Genomic DNA, 14,603 nt, shown 5'->3' on the forward strand with positions numbered 1-14,603 from the left:
CTGCAGCCCAATGCAGAATTCTGAATGATAGCCTCCCATAGTAAAAACTAGTAGTTGGGGGTGTCAATGGACCGGTTTTGGGTTGGACTCCGCCCAAATTAAAATCCATTTGGACGGATTGGATGGACCAATAAGACATTGAATTTGGACGGACCAATATGACATATTGGATTGGACCTGGTCCGTCCATAATGAATTTATATTGGATTAAGCCCAATATCTGGTCCACTGATAGAAGATAAAACATAGGTGTCAATGGACCAGATTTGAGTTGAAACCAATCTAAATTAACAGGAATTTGAACAGATTGGACAGTCTCTGGACTGATCCAAAATGGTCCAAAATATTCATTGGACTGGATTGGATCTGGTCCATTTGTAATGGACTCACATTGGACTGGATCAGATTGGGCCAAATCCAGTCCAATTGACACCCTAATAAATTGCATCATGCCCGTGAATTTAGCATCAATTTACGACCACGATTCATCACCTTGTAAGGTGGGGCTAGAAAAATAGAGGAAGCATAAAAACACAAGACATTAATTAAATACTGAAATGGTTTAATATGGTTTCATGTAATGTAGGTTTTTGATTGATCAAATTACACAATAAATTAAATCAAAGAAGTGACAATCAACTCAGCAATCTATATAACTTAACAAAATTAATGCAAACAAATATTACATTTGGCAACGAATTGAAACTGATCCATCAATGAGCTAGCTAGACATTGAGTTGTCTTCTTGACTGAGTAAAAATGCTTAGCGAGTAGGTTGAAAGCATCATGTCAAGCAAGATGGGGAGTTGGCGCAGAGAAAGTATGGCAATTGGGAGAATAGCTAGAGATGCAGGAGGAATCATAGCCCACTTGATTTCGTCTCGGAGCACCATGAGTAGGGTGCTAACAAAAGTAGTCATCATGGCTGCAATAGAGATGAAAAGGAATAGAAGGCCGATGCACAACATCCAGGGTAGGGTGTCTAAGAAATCTGCTTCTGTGAAGCGGGACATATAAATGGAGAGGAAGGCAATCATGGAAGCAGAGGAGAAGAGAAGCGATACCATGTTTGATACGACGAAGTAGTAGAAGATTTTGTGTTGGATGAAAATGGTGATGCCGGTTTCGTTTTTAGTTGCACCGGGCAATGACAGAATTGCTGAAAGCATAACTGAAGCCACTAGCGCGGCCACCACCATACACGCATCCGCGGTTCTCTTCATCCATTCCTCTCCATCTTTGAACAATTCATGGTGCGTTTCATTGAATAACATCTTTGGTGTTTTGTTGTCTCGGTTAACTTCTATGTGCCTGTTGGGTGGGAGAATGCCTTGCACTTTCTGTGATCGATCATGAGAGAGAGAGAGAGAGACCGTGACCGGCAGAGTATGACCGACGAAGTAATATATATAAGAAGTAGGAAATAATTAAAAGAAAGAAAACTCAAAACTCACCATGAACCAGATGAGTTCATTCCGCAGCTGAAGAGCTGCACCAGAGATCCGATTAAGTCTATCCTTGGGTGGCAACATTGCTACAAGATGTAATGTGTTGTTTGATTGGTTTTCCTTGTAAGCATAAATTATGCTGAGTGGCACTTGGAGATCAAGGATGAGCTTGAATATTCTATCTTGGCGGTTGAGAATTGCAGCATGAAACAGGGTCATGTTTTGCTCGTTCTTGAGTCGTGCTAGCTGGGGACAATATCTCAGAATCTCAGCAATGAAGTCGATATTCCCCTTCTCCACCGCCAGGAAAAGCGCTTTGGTCATTAATGCTTTCATTTCTCTGTGCTTCTTGCCCTCATTATTAACATCAATCACCATTTCAGTTGCAACTCTTTGACATATTAGTCGTAGTAGATTAAAGGCACTTCCAGGCATCAACCTCAATCGTTTCACTTGCATGGCAGATTTGAGTGGCACTGGGACAAAAGGATTAGCTATATATAGCAAGGTAAACTCATCAAGTTAGTTAATTACAAAGCTTTTCGATCGCTTCAGGAGTTCAGACAGACAGAGAGAAAGAGAGAGAAGCAAACTAACCTTGACGATCAGCATTATCTGGATTCTCCACATCTCGTTTGCGAGAAGAAGAGAGTCTTGATTTAATATCTTGAATGCCTTGAAAAGATAAATAAGAAAAACCCTAGTTGTAGATCAATCTTGTGCATGCAATGGAGTATTAGACAAAGGAATTACTGATGATCTCTGTAATTTTAATTATATGCATTAATTTAGCCAACATATATATGGTTCTCATTACTTAATTTCTTTGCATGCAGCATTTAATTAACCAACCAATCAGTCACAGTATAATTAATTCTTTTGATCGATCCTACAAGCACCTGAGCTACATGGTTTCCCAGTCTAGTGGGGAACAAATGATTATTGATTTAATACCAGAACCAGATCTGACCGTCGTCGATCTATGAAGACTTCTACCAACCCCAATACTCAATTATCTCAAACTTAATTACCAATCTTTTGACCACACCACAGCTACCAGCCATCAATATTTCTCAGTTTATTTTTCAGTTCAGTCCACCCCTAGAAATCTAGAGCTCCACTCTAGGGGTGGACTGAATCCTGACCGTGGATTGATACCAAATCCACGGGCAGGATGTTGTTTATAGGGAGGGGGGCTACTAGTAGACTAGGAGGGAGTCTGAGGGGGATTGTAGTCCAAAAATCCCTTTGGAATAATGGACTGGTATCCAATTTAATGTCTTATACCCTTATTGGATGACCATCAAACCTGTTCAAATTTGTTTTAATTGCATCAGATAGTGTGCAACTCAAACAATTGGCCCATTAATGACACTCCTAATCTTATATTTCTGTCAATGTTGGATATTTCTTCAACTAGACCTAGTTCAATATAAATCTATTACCATGGACCAGGTCCAATCCAATTCAATAAATAAGTCTGGACGGATCCAATTTAATATATTTTAATTTAATTTATTTTATTGGACTGTCCAATGTAACCTATTGAAATTGGTTTTGATTCAGGGGGGTCCAACTCAAACCCAGTCCATTGACATCCCTAGCTAGGTGGAGAAATAGAGATGAATTAAAGAGAGACTGACTATGTCACAAGTAGGAAGTAGGAAGCTAGATGCTTACCTGTGGAGATAGGCGTTATAATGGCTTTCCACCAGTTTTTATTTTCATCAGAAGTACATTCAATTAGTGCAGTTATGGCCGTTTCCCCATATGCATCCTCCTTCAAGAGCAAATCCGGGAAGGACTTGAGTAGATCCAAAGCCAGATCTGCTAGTATGAATATGGAAACAATTAATATGTGAAAATAAAGAAAGAATGGATGAATGAAAGAAATTAAAGGCTCCAATCAGATCCAGTCCAATGTGAGTTCATTTACAAATGGACCAGGTCCAATATTGCAAATGAATATTTTAATTAAGACCATTTTGGACCGGTCCAATTCAATGTCTACTGGACTATTCAATCTATTCAAATTTGTTTTAATTTAGATTAATTCTAACCCGAACCTGATCCATTGACACCTATATTCTTAATTATCTTCTATCAATGAACTAGATCTTGGCTCAATCAAACCCAATTCCATATAATTAAATTCATTGCAGATGGACCATATCCTATCCAATCCAATAAATGCCTTTCTGGACTACTGGTCCAATATAATTCAATGTCTTGTTGGTTCGTCCAATGACACCCCAATTCATATCTAATTGATTATATATAATTTGCTTACCAAAGAAGCGGCCATGAATCAAATTACAAAGAATATTAGCCCAAAACTTGTTGCGATCTGTGGTTTCATGATATTTAGCAGAAGTCTTTTCCTCTTCAAGATCGGCATGGTAAAGATATTTGACCACTTCCTTTTGGCGGTTCCTGATGGCGAGGTGGAGGGATGTGGAATGATGAGCTTGCATCAGCAGCAGGCGCCTCTCCTTCTCTACCAAGGCCTTTACAACCTTCAAGTGCCCACTGGAGGCTGCCAGGTGAAGTGCTGTTCTCAAATCTCCATTCTTTGTCATTATCTCTTCACTGCTCATCCTGCCTAGTAGCAGCTTTACAATTTTCAGTTTCCCTGCTCTCGCTGCGACGTGAAGAGGAAAATCGTAGCATACTGTAATTCTGCATGCAACCACTCCTTCATTTTCCTTGAGGAAACTCTCAACTTTTTTATGTTTACCGCCTACAATGTTATTGTAGAATTCTTGACACCATGTGTACATAGTCATTTTCTGCAACTCTGGTATGGCTGTGGCAATAGAAACCACCCCATCAATTATATAAGTTTTCTATACATACATACATATAACATTTTCATTTGTGTCACATCAACAAATAAAACAAAAGGCGGCTTAAGCCTTTTTAAATCTCTCCATTTGTGCCTCACCACTCAAGGTGCAGACTTGAGCCTTTTAAAACAATGTCTGGGCCGGGTAAACTAGGTGGCAGATCCAAGCGATCCATAACTCTTCCCCATGGATGCTTGGTTTAGAACAGGCAAGAGATTTATTGAGACCACATCTGGTAATGAGCACACTGAATAATTAAGCACATTATCAGAATGTTAAAACCTATTAGATAATGCATTGATTGAATATGATAATTACATCATGTTTATAGATTAAAATAGATCAAACCTATTCAAACTCAAATTCAAGCTCTTAGACTCTATCTAAGGCTTTATGTAATCTATTTCAATCCATCTCAAACTCTATCATAACATAACTAACTCAACCCATATCCTTAATAAAACCTGTCCCTGAAAAACTTCCCAACCTACTTTATACACGTTAGTTTATGGAACATGTGTCACCAAAACGATATTAGGAGCCTATTCGATGTGTATATCAAGGAGGTGTTTGGTTTTATTGGGTTTTTCCCATTGTAATTTTTCAAAAAATGGTATTGTATTTCTTGTGATTTTTGAGAAAACGTTTTGTGCATGGTGTTGTTTGGGTTCCATTGTAGTTTTGACATAGGAGGCCATGTCAACCACCACATCAGAAAACGCTTTAATTTGAGAGAAAAAAAATGTTAAAAATAACAATTTTTTAGATGGGTCATTTTTGGAGAAAACTACATAATCTTTTTTTTCCCATTTGTTTAGAAAACGACTAACCAAACAGAATATGTCTATGCATTTTTTTGTTATTTTCTCAAAATCTAGTGTGGCTCCAATGTAGCGTCGTTTTTTTTCAAAAAATGGAAATGGAGCCAAAAACCATCCAAGAATTAGGTGGTGTTTTGGTTTCATGGTCATTTTTTAAGAAAACAGCACCATGCACATAGAAATCACATAAGATATTATAAGAAAACGAAAAAAAAAGATGCATCAGTATATACTGTTTTGTTGGTTGTTTTCTCAAATAAATAGCCAAAAAAAAAACGCTTCACTGTTTTTAAATCAGACAATGAACGTGACCCATTCAAGTATAAGCGGTGTTTTCAAATTTACAGGAGAAAATTAGGATCTGCTCCTCCCTTCGTTTATTAAGAACATCTTTCTATAAATAACAAATACAACTACGAGACATATTCCTGATGTGAGATTAGGACATGTTATAAGGTCGGTGTGAGAAATGCTCTGTGAGGAGCAGATCCAGACTCCATGGGAGAATGGACTGTGGGGCGCATTCTGTGTGAGGAGCCCATCAGGATTTATGTACCCCAAAGCTTAAAACAATACAGGCTGTTTTTTTCCAAGCAACCAAAGTTTTTTTTTATGAGACAGCCTTGTTATATATCCATCATGAAAGAGTATTTATTGTTTAATTTATCTGTCCATAGGGGTGTCAATGGACTGGTTTTTTGTTGGACTCCGTTCAAATCAAAATCCATTTGGATGGATTGGATGAACCAATAAGACATTGATTTTGGATGGACCAATATGACATATTGGATTAGACCTGGTCCATCCATAATGAATTTATATTGGATCGATTCAATATCTGATCCATTGATAGAAGATAAGAACATAGGTGTGAATGTACTAGGTTTAAGTTGAAACCAATCTGAATCAACGGGAATTTAAACAGATTGGACAGTCTCTGGACCGGTCCATAATGATCCAAAATATTCATTGGACTTGACCGAATTGGACCAAATCCAGTCCAATTGACATTCCTATCTATCCATCGTAAATTTAAAAAAAGAAAAAAAAGAGCACATTTTTCTTTCATAAAAGTAGAAGTTCTTTTTGGCACATATACCTTCCTCAGGGTGGTGAAACATAACATCCAATTGACGCCAGACAATTTTGGCTGGGTACAAATCTTTAATAAAAGACCGGATCATTCCATTGCAGTGTTGATAGATTATAGAGATAGCTTCATCGTTTTTCTTTTTCATCGTGGATTCATTCAGAGCCATTAAATCACCTTCTGAAACTTGTTGATTCATAGATACTTCCATCCCTTGTTCCTCCAAGTATTTTATCATCGCGGTTTTCCAAATTAAATAGTTTGTATTTTTTGCTTCACCTAGAACATCAAGATGTGCACCTGAAATAATGAAAAAACAAATATTTAGTCAGCTCAAGTAGTAGAAGATTATGCTGTTTGATGTGATTTGCTTCTACTAGGTATTGACCACTCCCTACCAAGGTTTTTAAAATCCAACCGGACAGGGGACCATTCTTGGACCGGTTCTTGGGTCAAAGGTCCGATCGTCTAGTCTGAATAGACCACCCATTCTGATAAAAAATTAAAAAATTATAAAAATAAAAAAGGCCAAAAATCGTTGTCAGGATTGATTTGGTGGTTCGATCGCTCAAATCAATGTTTCGCTAATCAAATCAACGGTTTTTGACTAAAAACGGTTTTGGGGTGAAACGAAACCATTCAAGTGACTGATTCCTCGTTTTTCCAGTCTGACCATCCGATATAGTCCGGTTTTGAAAACACTTTTCCCTACTACACTAGTATGGGCAATTACACCATTATTTTATTTGAGATTCACTGCTTATGTGATAAATTTGATTTAGGTCATTTAATTGAAAAAAAAATAGATCAGATTTAATTTGTAATTGATGACTTATTTCATATGTAAAAATCCATACCACAAAAATCTTTATCACTTTATGGCGGGTTTCAATTTTCTGCACTTCGAGACAATTTGAACATCATCTGTCGTCCAAAGATTGTAAGCTTATATTCATGAGTTGTTGATTATCTTGTATATGAAACTATTGTATGTTTATCCTTTTACGTTACACTCACATGTAATTCACCAACTGCTTTTAAAATTACAACTTCATATTGGATCTCCTATTACTTTGAGGGACCTATTCATACTTTTGACGACAAATTCATATTGCTCGATGTTATTATAGTATTGTGCTTTAATTTTTTGTTGCGATCCGCTCTACAAATTTGCATGTAATTAAGTTGAAAAAAAGTATGAAGGCAAATTTTTTTAGTGATTTGGAGTGGAAGCATAGGACAAATTTACATATTCAACATATGGGTTTGACCCAAATACGAAAAGTTATGTATTTTAGAGGTTTTCTCTCTTATATATTAATCCTTCAGCTTGTGAGAGAAATCAAGCGACTTTAGGTTTTTTCTCTACATTCTGAAGATGTAAAATCTTCTAGCAAAGACTTATTCAAGGGACGGGTTAGGTTCGGGTCAGGCTTTGTTTATGTATCAATAGAATACATTTAGTCTTGAGCCCGGGCCCAGCCTGACCATAGGCTTAGGTCTTGAGCCCTCCCCCAGCCCTCATATAAAGTCTGAAGCTCGGGCTCAAGCCCAAGCCTGGCCAGAAATTTGGAAACATAAATTTTTTCTTTTTTTATTCAATAAAAATTATTTTATTTATATTATAAAGGGAAAACTCCCAATTAGTACCTTGTACTTTGGTTTTAGTGTCACTTTGGTCATTGAACTTTAAAACACGACAATTCAATACCAAAACTTTCAAAACGTGCCAATCCAGTACTTCTTATTAACCAACTTTTAAGTGGCATTTGAAAAGATACAAATGCCTTTCGAATGTCATCTAATTTTCTTTATCAACCATCCAAACGTTGATAAAAAAATGAACAGTCCCAAATCCTTACCTCTTCTATTCAAGAAAGTTGGGGTCACTAGAATGCCCACTGAGATGTGACCCCAACTTTCTTGAATAGAAGAGGCAAAGATTTGGGGCTGGTTTTTTTGTCAATGTTTGGATGGTTGATAAAGAGAATTAGATGACACTTGAAGGGCATTTGTGTCTTTTCAAATTCCACTTAACGGTTGTTTAATGAACTGGTTAACGACAGGTACTGGATTGAGACGTTTTAAAAGTTTGGATCATTTTAAAGTTCAGGGACCAAAGTGGTAATAGGCCCAAAGTACAAGGTACTAATCGGGAGAAGAGGAACAAATAAAAAATACTGTATATATATATATATATATATATATATATATATCTATATATATTTTATTAAATAAAATATGCTTTTTATTATTTAATATATAGTTTCAAATCAAGCTCAGGCTCAAGCGAGGCTTTTTTGAGAAAGCTCGAGCACGGCCCGAAAAAGGTTAGGCCTGATGTTTTAGGCCTAAGCCCAAGCCCGCATGCCTAAAATTATGACCAAACCCGACTTAGAACGGGTTAGGCCGAACCAGCCTGTCGGGCTACTTGGCCCATGAACAGGTCTATTCTAGCACACTACACCTTTCATATGGTATGTTTTTACTCACTCCTTAACCTACCAAGCCTTCTCTAACATTTCCGAAAAAAACTCCTAAATTTTCCAAGGCACCTTCATTTTCTAAATACCCTTCCACATCTTCTCCCTTGTATTCTGAGAACATAATTCTTCCCTAGCTGTTTCACTTCAAGCTAGTTGAAGCATAGGACAAATTTACATATTCAATTTATGGGTTTGACCCAAATACGAAAAATTATGTATTTTAGAGGTTTTTTCTCTTGTATATTAATCCTCGGATTGTGAGAGAAATCAAGCGATTTTAGGTGTATTTGGGGTTTAGGATTTTCTGTGAGTGAGATTGTGAATGCACAACTCTACATTCTTTCTCATTGCTAATTTCATAGTGGATTTCTACTCCTTTGCCTGTGGACATATGTTATAAGTTGAACACGTAAATCTGTGTTCTCTCTGTTTATTTCTTTTTATCAAAGTTTTTCTTTCATTTTTGGATGCCAACCAAATCTATATTTTTGGATTTTATTTTAAACAATAAACAACACTCAACATTCAACATCTTCACTACATAAGAACTAAGCTTGTTATTCTCTAGTGATCACCAAGATCTTTCTCAAAAATTTTAAAACTGAATCGGACAACAAACCGGTTAGGGGTCGAACAGTCTGACCGTTCAAACCAAACTGATGGCCTGTTCTGACAAAAAGATAAAAAAATAAAAAAAAATAAAAATCGGCCAAACCGTTAAAGACTTCTCCTCCAAACAACACCTTTATTTTCATGAGTTATAGACCTATTTGAAGGCTTCTCCATCCCCATGATGGGATGTTGCCCATTTTAGTTGTAAGAATATAATCCGTAGGGAAGTGCAATGCTTTCATTAGTAGTGTCCATAGAGAGTTGGGGTTCTTCGACAAAGTGCAGGATGTCTAATTCATTAAAACCTAGACCACCTCTAAATTTTGTTGCACACGTCTTCCTCCAGCTTACCCATTAAAGTCTTCCCTCTTCCTCTTTTGACCCAAAATAAAGTTCACATTTCTAGAGTTAATCTTCTAGCATAATTCTTAGGAAGACAGAAGTGGTTCATCATGTATGTAGGAATTGCAGATACCATCGATTTCACCAATACATCATGACTTGCTCAATTCAAAGTGAGACGCTTTCACCATCTCATCTTTGTATAGCTTTGTCTCTAGTATAGGTAAAGACTCCGACCTTGCCCGATTATTGAAGGAACTCCCAAATATTTACTCAGCTTCTTGTCTTCTAGAATCTAGAACATGTGCAAGATGATCTTCCTAAACTTCATTGGAATGTTTGCACTAAAGGTAATTCATGAGGCCCATATGTGTGTCTTGGAATGAACTAGAGAGCTCCCCAGTGATCTAAATTAGCCTAACAGTTAATTTGACAAATTGGAGCCATGTAAGCCACAGTCAAATAAGGATGCGCTATCGAGAACCTCGAGTCAGCCCCAATAGTTGTCATCTAGTAGGACTAGGACTCCATGGCAAGTACAAAATACCCTCTATATACAAGTATGGCATCCCTAGAAAAAAGTATGCACAATAGAACATTCTCCAGACTTGCTTTCTTCTTTCTTACCTTCCTCACCAACTAGCCTCCTCTACTCGGTCCAGTGATTTTTAGCTCAAATATTGGCTTAAGCATAAGAGAGTTCTCCTTCAAGGACATACCTCGGGACTTTCTGCCTTTCTATAGGTCTTCAAGCCTAAAAACTACCAATTTTCATTCACTAAAACCCTCACCTTTATCTTTCACACTACTACAATCACCTTACCTTATTCTCTTCCTCCATCCACTCATGTCGTAAACTTACACGATGATACTGACTTTCCTATGGTGCTCATAGCCTTTCACCAACTAGAAGATGGCACTACATCCCTCACTAAAGGCACATTAGATATTAACTTAGGTACTCAAGATAATCCATACATTGTTAAAATAGGAGCTTGTCTTACAGAATTAAGTATATTTTTGCATGGTCTTATACTAACATGCCTAGCTTAGACATCCCTCTTTAGTTGTCCATTGCCTTGGCATACCTCCTAGCACCCCACCTATCACCTAGAAGCTATGTTGAATTCATGCATCTAGGCATAGTCACAAAAGTTAAAGTTGATCTTAAAAAACTAGCTAATAAAAGTTTCATTTCCCCCACTACTTATATTAGTTGGGTCCATAACGAAGTTCATAGTGCAAAGAAAGATGGCTCCATTCATATTTGTGTACATTACTACGACTTTAATCGTACATGTCCCAAAGATAACTTTCCCCTTCCAAACATTGACTTGTTAGCAGATAGTGCAGGTAGCCATGAAATGTTATACCTTATGGATGGCTTCTCTGGTTATAACCAAATTAACCTAGTCAAAGAAAACAAATACCATACAACCTTTATATCCCCATTATGATGATGATGTAATGCCCTTTGGTCGCAAAAGTACAAGGATCACTTCCCTACGTACCATGACCACCATTTTCTATGATCTCATGCATGAAGTTTTACAAGATTATAGTGATGAAATCCTAGTTAAATCCAAAACTCAAGATTCCCATCTTTGTCCTCAAAAAACTATTTGCTGACCTACGCAATTACAAGCTTTATTTCAAGCCCCAAACGTGCATTTTTGGTGTTACCTCTAGTAAAATTTTAAGATTTATAGTTAGTCATTGAGGAATTAAAGTAAATCCTCTCAAAATCAAAGCAATCCAAGATATGACACCACATAGAATGGTTAGTGAGGTATATACATCCATTCATAGATTTATTCTGCATCAAGCCCTTTAATGCAAACCCTTAACCGAGCTCGTACAAAAGGACATTCCCTTTAAAAGGAACCCTATTTGCCAAAAATCCTTTGGAAAAGACGTCAACTCCCTTCTCCTTCTGTTAAATAGTGTATGCCTTTAGCTCCAATCAACATGATGTACATTATGACATTTACTGTAAATGAATAAAGTACATATTTCATTCATGTTATTATGGTTATTTCTGTATAATACCCTTAAACTAAACACTAATAAGACTCGTATTAATTTAGAATCTTTACAGTCGTTGGATAGATCTTGGGAGATTTATCCTACCAAGGTTGATACTGATGTGCCGCCAAGTTGGTTGGGGTGGCTTGTCTCAGCTGCTAGGGTGAGACTTGAGGTACATGCAGTGTGAGTTTTATTGAAACCTTGAACTGGACCAAATTCCAATGTTTCCCTGGACCTTGGAGACAGATCGGCCAAACCGGAATGTTACACCTGACCCCTAGACTCGATTATGGTATTGCACTAGGTGTCGGATTGGGCTATCTTTGATGCGGAAATTAGTGAGATCCTTCGAGGGGGTCAAAACCTATGTATGTTGGGACAGTCCAAGAATTCATCTGAGTGGGTGATCATAGTGATAGGATCATCCCCTTTGTCAGACAAAGTGAGCGATCAGGGAAATGCACTCTCTCTGATGGAAACCTAAATTCCTAACAGTGGATCTCAAATGTGTTTGAAATTTGGTTTTGCAAAATATATTTATATAGAGATATACTTATATATTATGTTTTTACAAATTGTTTGCAAAATGTTTTAATTCCTAGGATCCATGTGAGTAAAGAATGCAGCACTATACCTTGCAGCCGAGGGAGAGGTCCACTCTTCTTGGGCAGTGTTTTGATCATTAAGGGGTAAGAGGTTAAGTGTAAGACCATTAAGGGTTATACCTAATAGGCTAATCTTGCATTTGTCCACAGTTCTTGGGCCATCATAAGATGGCTGGACCCAATAACCATTTAGTGTAAATGTTGGGCCTATTAAGAGCCCATGGTGATGGACTCAGGGGTTCACTATGTCTCACAGTGAATTCAGCCAGGCCTTGTAACTAAGGCTGAGTTGAACCCATGTGGCTGACCACATGGATCAGCAGATAAGTATAAAAGGATAACTCTTATCGACTTAAAGAGTCCAGATCCAAATAGAGATTTGAATCAGGAAACTTCTAATTTGATTAGGAGTAGCTGATCTTGATCTGCAGATAAGATAAGGGATTATCCTTATCACATAAAGAATTCAGATCAAAATAAAGATTTGGATCAAGAAACTCCTAATCAGATTAGGAGATCATTTCTTTAAGGCTATATATAAAGAGCAAGGCAGATCTGAAAAATATATAGAAAACAACACAGTTTGACTGTTTTTGCCTTCAGTTCTTTCTTTCCCTGTTCTTGCCGCCCTACCATGTTCGATCTCCATTTCTTGTAACTGATCAAGATTAGATCTTGATATTGTTTCTTGCTAGAAGAAACAATTCTGAAATGTGCTTACTACCCCATTCGATTCTTGCTGAAGAATCACAAGTTCTTGGTGAAGAACTACCTACTGATCCTGTCTCATTCTAAGCTATGTCATTTTCAGTGGAGGGAGGATTTGGTACACTCTTTGGGCATGAACACCTGCGTTGGGAGGAACATTTTTGCATGGATTCCGTATTAGGTATACCTCTCCCTAATCTTGGTTTCAAATTTGGTCTGGTTTAGTTACAAGAACGAGCCTTGAAAATGCAGTTTTCAAAATTGAGAATACGATTCCCAGATGAGAGTAAAGAAATTTTTAAAATTTCGCCCAACCTTCCTACTGTTGGATAGTTTTTGTATGCCCTTAGCTTCAATCATTTTTTATGTACTTTTGATATTTAATGTAAATAAATAAAGTACATGTTTAATTCATGTTATGAGGTATGCTTCTGTATAAGACCCTAAAACTGGACACTTAATGAGACTTGGGTTAGTTTTAAATGTTCACAACTGTTGGATAAGTCTGGGGAGATTTATCCTGTCAAGGCTAACACTAGTGTGCTGCCAACTGTTGGGGTGGCTTGTCTCAGCCGCCACGGTGAGACCTAAGGCACACGCGGTGTAGGATTACTTGAACCCTTGAACTGGACCAGATTTCTAGTATTGCCCTGGACCTTAGAAATTGATAGGCAAAACAGGAAAGTTACACCTGATCCTTAGACCCGATTATGGTACTGCACTAGGTGTCGGATCAGACTGTCTTTGATATGCCAATCAGTGAGATCCTTAGAGGGGGTCAAAACCTGGGTATATTGGGACAGTTTGAGAATTCATCTGAGTGGGTGATCATAGTGACTGGATCAACCCCTTTGTCAGAGAAAGGTAATGATCGGGGATGGACTCTCTCTGATGGAAACCAAACTGCCGATAGTTGATTTCAATCGTTGGAATTTTGTTTTGCAAAATTTATACATATGATATATACTTACATATGGTTTCAAAATGTTTGCAAATGGTTTTAATTTCTGGGATCCATGTGAGTAGAGAGTGCAACACTATTCTTTGCAGCCGACGGAGAGGTCCTCTCTTGTCGAGCAGTGCTTGATCATTATGGGCTGAGAGGTTAAGTATAAGGACATTTAGGATAATACCTGATGGGCTAATCTTGCATTTGCCCACAGTCCCTGGGTGTTTATAAGATGGCTTGGCCCAGGGACCACTTAGTGTAAGTGTTGGGCCCATAGGGTCCATGTGATGGGCTCAAGGGGTTCACTGGGCTTTCTAGTGAATTCGGCTAGGCCTTGTAACAGAGGTTGAGCCGAACCCATGTGGCTGGTGTGTAGATCAATGCTTGGGTCCCACACCACACAAAGAAACCCAATTGGGCAGTAGTTTGGAAGACTATTGAGCACTTATTATATATTTTTTGATCTGGGCTGATTTGATCAGTCACTTAAGGGGGAGGATCTGAGATTAGGTTAAGCCCAAAAGCTGATCTAATTTGCAGATAAGATTAAGAAGAGTCCTAATCCAAATACAGATTTGGATAAGGGCAACTCCTGATATGATTAGGAGGTTTTCTTAATCATTAAGAAAGAGGAGGAAAACCCTAATTTTGAATTACTTGAATTCGAA

At 37.6% G+C, this 14,603-nt stretch overlaps 1 protein-coding gene across 1 annotated transcript in view; it reads right to left on the reverse strand.

The window, feature by feature from the left end:
• Positions 1–515: 515 nt before the first annotated feature.
• LOC148862161 (uncharacterized) overlaps positions 516–14,603 on the reverse strand; it is a 31,917-nt gene continuing 17,829 nt past the window's right edge. The window contains exons 4-9 of the mRNA XM_088986802.1: positions 6,215–6,505; positions 3,739–4,254; positions 3,129–3,275; positions 2,046–2,123; positions 1,455–1,942; positions 516–1,340 (exon numbers count right to left, since the gene is read on the reverse strand). Of these exons, the coding sequence (XP_088842928.1) occupies positions 726–1,340; positions 1,455–1,942; positions 2,046–2,123; positions 3,129–3,275; positions 3,739–4,254; positions 6,215–6,505 (2,135 nt within the window). The 3' untranslated portion in view covers positions 516–725. The remainder of the gene's footprint in view (positions 1,341–1,454; positions 1,943–2,045; positions 2,124–3,128; positions 3,276–3,738; positions 4,255–6,214; positions 6,506–14,603) is intronic.

This window comes from Nelumbo lutea, chromosome 4, assembly GCF_056320005.1.
Source record: "Nelumbo lutea isolate HS-2025 chromosome 4, American lotus-T2T, whole genome shotgun sequence".
NCBI lineage: Eukaryota > Viridiplantae > Streptophyta > Magnoliopsida > Proteales > Nelumbonaceae > Nelumbo > Nelumbo lutea.